The following is a 9,471-nucleotide window of genomic DNA, read 5'->3' on the forward strand; positions in this document are numbered from 1 at the left end:
AGCACCCAGGGAGCTTCTTGTTCTTCTTCTTTGGTATTTGAGAGCAGTCAGCATCCAGTGAGTTGCAGTGACTGCCACCTGGTTTCACTTTGGCTGCATCTCATTCATTCATGATATTGCTGTCAATGATTGATTTAGCTTCTGTTTTACTGAAAGCAAGGTAAGAGGTTCGATGCCTTCATGAGCTGTGATCCACATCAACCTGGCGTGTCTCTTCCACATCGCAGGTTTTGTAGACTGGATTAAAAGACTGTGAGTCCCACAGTAGTTTATGATCTCTGGGTTTTGGACGATGGGCAGCTGTCCCTGGTGGTCTAGTGGTTAGGATTCGGCGCTCTCACCGCCGCGGCCCGGGTTCGATTCCCGGTCAGGGAACACATCTTTTCCTCCTCCGTGAGATCAAGTAAGGCCCGTGAATAACTCGTATTTTATACCTGTGGGTTGTTATTAATGAATTCTGATCACAGCTTCGATCTATCTCCATCATCATGTGAACTCTCCCCTCATAAACTCAGATAAATCCACTGTTTTAGAAAACATTACCACGTGCTGGGTCTAGATTTGGAATTATGGGATGTTTCGTTAAATGCATTACAAAACAGTTGAAGCTAAAGATAATTATGACAAGAAAATAACCCTCCTTCGAGCCGGATTTGAACCAGCGACCTAAGGATCCCTGCCATTAGCACCTACAGTCCTCCGCTCTACCAACTCCGCTATCGAAGGGGCATGCGCAGTGGGAAGCTCATGTAGGAATCAGCTGTTACCTAGCTCTCCTTCTGATCATCCGGCTGTGTAAGAAGTTTGATTCTGATGGGTCAAAACCCCTTGACGACGGTTATTAACTCTCACTATTATGAGCAACGCCAGAGCAAAACTGATCACACATCATGTCCAATCAATCCGCTGAAAAGAATTCCAGCACATTTAGTTGTTGACATTATAGAGCAGGGGTGTCAAACATACTACCCGCTGGCCAAAAACCGGTCCGCCAGAGGTTCCAGTCTGGCCCGTGAGATGACTTCTTGAAGTGAAAAATTGCAGAGAAGTACGGTGGCCCTGAAGTGCAAATCACAAAGAAAACACTACAGCAATTCAGAAAACACTACAGCAATTCCCCAAGGGTACCTACTTCTTCTGGTTTGGTTAATGTCGTAGTGTTTTCTGATTTGCACTTCAGGACCACCGTAGCGAAGACATTAAATGCAATTTTTCAATAAGAGTAACTGCTATTTCAAATTGATCCTCTGGGGGGGCGCATACAATCATACACAACACTGTCCAGCATGCACACTGTTCATACTGGAGCAGGGGGTCCAAAATATTTAAGTTTACTTTCTTCATTATTATAATCTCTCTGTTCTTTTGCTGTAAACATTACACTCTGTGTGTTGGGTGACTGGGTAACCTGCGTGCTTGGTGTGTCTGAAGCAGGTTTCAGGGCTTAAAGAGTTAAATATTCGGCCCCACTATGAGACTCATCATGGCCAAAAATACAACAGCTGTTTTTTGTTGAAAGATAGTTCATTAAATGTGAACATTTTCAGTGTATACTTCTACTTTTTTAGCACTAAAACAAAGGGAACAATTTGGAGTTGTCCTTCTCTATGGGTTATTATGTTCTGATTTTACTGGTCCGGCCCACTTCAGATCAACTCTGGCTGTATGTGGCCCCTGAACTGAAATTAGTTTGACACCCCTGCCATAGACCGTAAGGTGAAGTCAGCCTACGGACATTTTCATATTAGATCCTTTCATATTGGAATGTCCAAGGTGAGAGAAACTTTAGGTTGGCAATCTCTAACCGCAGAGCTCAGAGAATGAGAGCTGAATGAGGACAGTTTCATGTTAAATCCACCTCAACTGGCAGAGAAGAATCCATCACCATGGAACGATCACTGTGGAATCACTGGGACTATTTTTCAAAATGTTAATCATAAATAACTTGAAATCAATAAAATAATCTTTAATCAATGTTTTAACCAACGTGTTTGTATCTTCAGTTAGTAGACGAGTAATAATAAGTGGGTTGATGTATGGTGAGCAGGTACTTATGGGTAATGGAACCCTGACAGGGTAAATAAAACCTCCTGCTCTGATCATGTCATGATGTTAAAATGAAAACCACACACAGTCGTTTTTAAGACTCATTCTTTATTTTCTTGTATTAATCACTCATACTCCAGCAGTTATTGATGCAGTATTTACACTTTGCTTTGAAGCTTTCTCTTCAGTACCAGCACCTATGTTCACCTGTCTCCCTCCCTCACACTGACAGGGCTCGCCCCCAAAGATGGCCTTGCGGGGCCGTCCCCACAGACAGCGGTTTGAAGTATTGCCTTCAGGAGGGATGAGAGCTGCTGATGGGAAACATTGAAAGAGGCTGTTTGCTACATCACAGCCTCCAGCTGAAAAACATGGATCACACCTTTAGATCAAAAGGTCCATGTTTTACGGATTTCACCTCAGAGTAACAAACTCAGAGCCGGTGAACCAAAGTCAGAAAATAAAGAGGAATAAGACTAGATTTACCTTTTCATACATTTTCTCATTTAATGCCTCAAAACTTATTTCATGACCACGAGACAAATCAAAAATCGACACAAGTGACTTACTGATCGTACAAAATCTGTTCCCCTCATCGCTGTGCAGACTGACAACACCAGAGAGAAGTGACTCTGTAACATTAACAAGGTTTAAAAGACTCATTTTCACTCTGCGGTCTGACCTTTGACCCTGCTGCTGAACGTGAGCAACTTGTAACCCAGGGGAGGAATATGTTCTTCATTCTGGACCACAAAGAAAACGTATAAAGTAAGGGACGAGGGAGGACGAGGGAGAGAGTGGAGGTAAAGTGTGAGGATGAAATAAAAATGAATAAACTCAGATTGAAATGTTGAGAATAAAAGTTTCAGTGTAGATATCAAATGTTTTAAAGTTCAGAAGTCTAAATCAAAGAGAAGTATAGAGATAAGTCAGGTGTTGTGTTCAGCTAGGTGAAGTCAAACAGGTGTTTCTTACTGCTCTCAGAATCTGAGTTCAGTTTAAAGAAGGTCAGATTTTTTATTTTCCTCCCACAAGTTGTCTCCACAACTCTCCTCCCTCTCTTTTACGGTTTAGAGAGAGCAAACTAAACGTCCTCCTGTCATGTTTCCTCTCATCACTCCTTTCAGGGAGTCGATCTCAGGGAGTCGATCACAGAGCGACGATCATAGAGAGTCGATCACAGAGCATTGAACACAGAGTGTCGATCTCAGGGAGTCGATCATAGAAAGTCGATCACAGAGTTGATCACAGAGTGTTGATCACAGAGCGTAGATCTCAGGGAGTCGATCACAGAGTTGATCACAGGGCGTTGAACACAGAGAGTCGATCACAGAGAATCGATCATCGGGCATCGGGTCAGACCGCAGCTAGAACATGAATCTTAACGTTACAGATAAAATCACGAGTTTTTACTCGCAGTTCAAATTCGTCAGATTTCACACTCAGATAAAAGTCTACCATCAGATTCCTTCTCAGAGAGAAGACGTGATCACAGCTTCACGTCTGCACACCGTGAAGACGAGACTGAAAACACATGAAATCAAAGAACGCGTAGAAAAAGACGAGATTACTCTAAAATAAAGAAACGCTAAAACAAAGAAGAGACCGACTATTTATATAAAAGGTAAAAAGTTAGAGCACAAGAGGACGTCCTGTGAAGGGACGCCGCAGAGCACGCACACACACTCTCACACTCACACAAACACACACTCTCTCTCTCTCTCTCTCTCTCTCTCTCACAGGTGTGGACGCAGGGTCATTACAGACTCAGAGACCGGGCAGTGTGTCATCATCATCATCATCATCATCATCATCATGTATGACCAAACTGATACTTTCTGTTCTTATTGATGAACCAATCACTGATCGATTAACAGACCCGAGTCCGGTCTGAAGAACAGGACTCTGACAGACTTGAGTCCAGTCTGTAGAACAAGACTCTGACAGACCTGGTTCCTTGATGGTTACTAAGTGTGTCTTTAGTCTGAGAATCTGACATCATGTTTTCATCCTGCTGATCTTCCTCACTGTAACATGCTGTTTGAGGGTCCTGGTCCTGGTCCTGGTCCTCCTCTGGACACGCTGCCTGGTGGATCTGCAGGGCTCTGAGTTCAGCTCTACTATCATCGTCAGTGTGTGTGTGTGTGTGTGTGTGTGTGTGTGTGAGTGTACGTGTGTGTGTGTGTGTGTACAACGTCTCTATCGCAGTAAACTCTGGTACCTGTGTGTCTAAGGTTAGCTCGTACCACAGCGGCTCAATAGTCAGACTCTGCACAGGCCGAGGCCTCGCTGAGTCTGGTCTTTAGTCCTTTCCCTCTGAGTCCTCATCAGACGGCTCAAAGGGCGCCAGGAGGAGAGGAGGAGAGGAACGACATGAGGGTCAGAGGAACCCAGACTCAAACTCCAGCAACTCCAGGCAATGTGTAGTTGATCAGAGTCACCACAAGAGGGAGCAGCAGCACCCCAGTCCAGCTATAAGCTCACAGTCAGGCTCCTCCTCCTCCTCCTCCTCCTCCTCCTCCTCCTCTTCCTCCTCCTCCTCCTCCTCCTCCTTCTTCTACTCCTCCTTCTACTTCTACTCCTCCTCCTCTTCCTCCTCCTCCTCCTCCTCCTCCTCCACCTCTTCCTCCTCCTCTTCTCTCAACAAGTTAGTTTAACTCTACTCCTGTCCTACGCTACATTCAGACTCCATCTCTCCATCCTTCCTCTCCTCCTCTCTTCCTCCACTCCCCCTCTCCTCCCCCTCCCCTCCTCTCTCTTCCCCTCTTCATCCTCTCTTCTTCCTCACAGATCTGCTCTAACCTTTCCCGTCTTGTTACTCTTCCTCTCAGTAAAGTTAACTTGTTTTGTCCTAAATGTTAGTACCTGTTCATTCTCACGTCTTCAGTTAGTACCTAGCTGTAGAGTGTGACCCTCCTCCTCCTCCTCCTCCTCCTCCTCCTCCTCCTGCCTGCAGTGACCTGATCCACATCTTAAGCGTGGGGGCCCCTGCAGGACTAAATCATCTAACCCAAAAGTCCCCGTGCTGCAGTGAAGTGTAAGTGCTGGCAGAGAGAGAGGGAGTGTCTCAGTCCAGGACCTCCTCTTCCTCCTCCCTGATTCCTCCTGCTCCTCCTCTTCTCCGTGTCCTCCGTCTCTGCTCGTTCTCTCACTTCTCCATCAGTGCGTCGTCCTCTGTGATGCCCTGAGCGCGGAGCTCCTCCAGCACGTTGTCCAGGTGTCCGGGGTCGGGGAAGCCGTGGCCTGTCAGGTTGGAGCCGAACTCCGTTTTATGGTGGACCTTCAGACGGGACAGAGAACGTAAGAGAGAACCCGTACTACGAGAGTCTGATCTTCACACACAGACTACATAACACTCAGGAAACTGAAGTGATGATGTCATGACTCTGACACTTTGTTTACGTTTGTCTTAAAGCTTCAGTGAGTAACGTTCAGTGTGTTTGGAGTTTGGCGCCCCCTGTGGACGAAGTGAGGAGTCTCATCTCTCAGCTGATTTTTCTTGTGCATGTGTCGGAGGTAGGGGTGTAACGATTCTTTTTAACAATGACTCGATTCGTATCAGGATTCGTGGTTGCAGATACGCTTAAAAGACGATATTGGTTCATTTAGAACAAGCGATTCGAAACGATTCAGTGACTAGAAATTGATTCAGTGACTTTTTAGCCAAAAATTCAACCAGTGTGACTGTGAAATAAATCCCTTGATACTGGACAGTCATAGAGTCCTCTTGTTGTCGTGATGTTTTTGACCTGACCCGAGTTTTGTCCTAGTCTCTGACTAAACATGCTGGAGAGGCCTGAGGCTTCTACAGAGCTGATGTTACCAAGATGAACGCAGCAAGAGGTGCCTGGACGATCGGCGTTGTGTGAAATCCCATGGCGCCTTAGTAGGTGGTTGGATAGATTTGTAGTGTTGCCGTGGTAACTTTACTTGACCTTTACATATCCTACAAACGAAAAGGCAAAAGCCAAAGTGTTTCCACACGCTGGACCATAATGGTGGCTTGATAATTTCTCGCTCGCCAGCTTCTCCTCTGCTGTCTGCCATGCTGTGTTTTGTTGTCTGCTGGTGCGTGGTGATGATGTCACAGACAGGCAGCCTGAATTGAGTAACATTTAACAGTCCCTCCAGGATTTCGCGGGATTTTTTTGTGATTGTTGCGGCCCAAAAAGCCTGATTTTGCGGCAGCTTTTTGAAAAAATTGCGGTGAAAGTTGCAATTTTTTTTTTTTGCTTTTTTCCCCCAATAACATCTCAGGGGCAAGTAAATACGCTAAATTAAAGTTGTTTTTAGAAAACATTCTTGATGTGACCACTGTGACTGTATTTTGATTCTCTTGATTCACAGAAAAATGCCATGAAAGGGCTGTATTTCACATTTACGACGGTCCCTGAATGCACCTCGTAGTGACGGGCACTTGACAGGCAGTTCACTGCACTCTGAAATTAATCTGCATCTTTGACTACATGTGTCTGATGTTTCACCAAACTAGAATAAATCAAGCTGTAGACGCAGAGCTTTTTACGGTAATGGCGGCAACAATGTCAAACCTCAAATAGTAGTACCTTAAATAGTAAACAGACGCCCCGTGGATGTGTCTGTGTCACTAACACACACCGGGGGTAAAATCATCAATGAAGATGAGACAGATGCATGGAGGAGGGAGAGCTGGTTCATAAAGCACACTTGCTGCAGGTAGGTGACCAAGCTAACACTGAGCCCCTCAATCTATAAATAATAACGTTGTCATCATCACTTGTCCTGCCTGCTGTCCTCTCTTCACCCGTTCTCTGTGCGTGTTTTGCTGTTCAAAAGTGCCGATCAAGTGAGGACTTACGTTTAAGGAAGTGAAATTGATGACAAAACCGATGACTAACAGGGGCTGAGGTTAAGGTAATTGGTCAAATTTGCGGGAAAGTTGCGGTGATTGTATAAAATTGCAAGGCCGTGAAAAAATCGCGCTGATTGGTTGAATTTGCGTTGATAGTTGCGATCGCGAAATCGCAACTTCCTGGAGGGACTGATTTAATGTCTTTATCATTAAAAGTGCAAAAAAAAAAACTCATCCATATAAAGTCTGCCGTGCTTAAATCTAATGTGTTATTTCCTAGTATGGATACAATCGATTTATTACCTTTAAAAACGATGTTAGATCGATATATGTCGTCTGGAAGGCCAACTTGCCGAGCACAGATCGATGTAGTCATATCATAGGAATATAAATCCATACATCGATGTAATAGATGAATCGTTACACCCCTAGTCTAAATACATACCCTGCATGTGTGTGTGTGTTTTTGTGTGAGCGAGCAAGCGAGCGTGCGTGCGTGCGTGCGTGCGTGTGTGTGGTAAGCATACCTCGTTCCAGATGACGGTGTCAGACTCTCCTGTCGTGCTCGATGTACCAACTGAGAAGATCAGCCTGCGGTCCCAGGCGACCAGGAGCAGTCTCAGTACCTGCAGGAAGAGAAGTATTTGTGAAACTCTGCATGGAGGTGAGGTCCAGCGCCCCCCTGTGCACGGGTTAGGTATGAAGCACCCAGACACACACAGGTGTGCGGTGTTACCTTGCGTCCTTTCTCGCTGTCGGGGAGGTAGCAGTGTCGGGGGAAGCCTCTGGCAGTGAAGGGCTTCCCGGGGTTGGGGTGCTCTGGTCCCTGAGGAGAGAGGAGGAGGTTTCAGATTCTCTCTGATGGAGATCAAAACTACTTCTGGATGAAATCAGGAGTCTGGATTAAAGCTCCAGGTGAGTCCTCATCACGTCTGCTCCACAGTGAGATCGTGTCCCTGACTTGCCTGGTGTGTGTACTCTGTGTGTTGGTGCATGTGTGTGTTCTTCATCATTATGGACTCCTTCACAACCTTTGACCTCCTACACTCGTTTGTGTTTCATAGTGCTTCATAGACTCTGCTCCTGGTCCTTGTCCTGTCTCCCGTGGACCTGATGTAAACCCTGACCCTGACAGGTCTACAGTGGAGAACCTGTGACTGTGCGCGTGCAGTACCTGAATGCCTGGTGGGATGTTGTAGATGATGCGTGCGGTTTTGCAGTCGGGGTGCCCAGGCAGAGAGTGAGGGATGACGTGGTACTCCATCTTTCCTGCCGGCTGGTTGCCCGTCTTCACGCCGTAGATGGTCTTACAGGTGGGACACTGCAGACTGAGGAGACGAGGGGTTAATCCAGCACTCTGTGGAGAGTGGCGTGTGACAGCATCTCTGTGCTCCACGTACCTGCCGTCCTTGTTGCCGTTGTTATACATGGCCACCAGACACTGGAAGTGGTACTGGTGTCCGCACTGTGCCAGCCGCCCCACAGACTCCGCCCTGGACACAGGCCCCACCCCCGGACCCTTGTACCCGGACGGACCCCCCAACGGCTCCATGCAGATGGTGCAGTCCTGAGGATGAGGAAGATACACCCTGTTTGTAAATGCTTTACGTGTTACAGAGCAGACGGTGAAGTCTCATCATCACAGGATATAAAACATCTTCTCATCACTTCTGAAACAAAGATCTCCGCTGATCAAAGCCTTCAAGTGAAGCTGCAGGTAGAAGCCAGCAAGGACAGGAAGCTGAGTCTGAAGCTCTGAATCACAGATTATCATCTAAAGCAGGGGTAATCAACTAAAATTGCAAGAGGTCTAGTTAGGGAAAATTTGAGGATCTCACACTTAACTCGCTGCATTCTGGTGAATATGTATGTGACCATTTGTGCTGGAAATTAAATTATGAAAAAGGAAAACACAAAATGACTGATATATAAATAACAAAAAATGAATTCAAATCCCTGAAAGAAGCTTACATTCCAGTAAAATATGATGTTTTATTTCATGAGGTCTCTTTAAAACTAAGTAGTTCAATTTAAATCAGAGGTAAAAATAAATAAATACAATAATAATAATAATAATAACTGATGTAACACTTAAATCAATAAACACTCTCTGAGGTGTTAAACTAAACTCCCAAACCGATGACAGTCAGGGGTCCCAATCATTCAGGACTCTCCTCAGATCTGAGTGTGTTTGTTCAAACCTTCATGTTTTGTCTCATAATGGCGTTTCACATTGGCTCTTTTAATAAGTGCCACAGTTTGAATTAAATGCTCTATTTTCTCTGCTCACTTTTCTTTTATGGAGAGGGACATTTGTTCCTTACTTTCTAAACAGTCGTCTGTATCGCTCCATTTCTTCGTCTCACTCCTCTGTATATCTCCCTTTGTTTCTCTAACTTTATCACTATCTTTCTTCTTTCCACCATCTATTCCCGTGTAACTTGCCTGTAACTCTTTCATCTGTCTGATCTGTATAGTCGTCATGTTCAACGCCTGGAATGCACAGACTTGATTGGCTTAGTGGTATCACATGGGATGGCTTAACTTGCATGCAATTGGTATGTATGTTTCCTCATCTGCTTAAGCACTACCGT

The 9,471-nt window shown here is 45.4% G+C and overlaps 1 protein-coding gene and 1 non-coding gene across 3 annotated transcripts in view; one reads left to right on the top strand and one right to left on the bottom strand.

Moving 5' to 3' along the window:
* Nucleotides 1-303: 303 nt before the first annotated feature.
* Nucleotides 304-375, top strand: trnae-cuc. The gene has a single exon. It is a non-coding gene; the product is annotated as a tRNA-Glu (tRNA).
* A 1,759-nt stretch (nucleotides 376-2,134) lies between these two features.
* LOC117815677 (E3 ubiquitin-protein ligase DTX4-like) overlaps nucleotides 2,135-9,471 on the bottom strand; it is a 26,387-nt gene continuing 19,050 nt past the window's right edge. For both annotated transcript variants that reach the window (XM_034687535.1, XM_034687534.1), the window contains exons 8-12: nucleotides 8,278-8,444; nucleotides 8,052-8,205; nucleotides 7,614-7,703; nucleotides 7,405-7,503; nucleotides 2,135-5,326 (exon numbers count right to left, since the gene is read on the bottom strand). In XM_034687535.1, the coding sequence (XP_034543426.1) occupies nucleotides 5,195-5,326; nucleotides 7,405-7,503; nucleotides 7,614-7,703; nucleotides 8,052-8,205; nucleotides 8,278-8,444 (642 nt within the window). In that variant the 3' untranslated portion in view covers nucleotides 2,135-5,194. The remainder of the gene's footprint in view (nucleotides 5,327-7,404; nucleotides 7,504-7,613; nucleotides 7,704-8,051; nucleotides 8,206-8,277; nucleotides 8,445-9,471) is intronic.

The sequence above is a fragment of the Notolabrus celidotus genome, chromosome 7, assembly GCF_009762535.1.
Source record: "Notolabrus celidotus isolate fNotCel1 chromosome 7, fNotCel1.pri, whole genome shotgun sequence".
In the NCBI taxonomy this organism is placed as follows: Eukaryota; Metazoa; Chordata; class Actinopteri; order Labriformes; family Labridae; genus Notolabrus; species Notolabrus celidotus.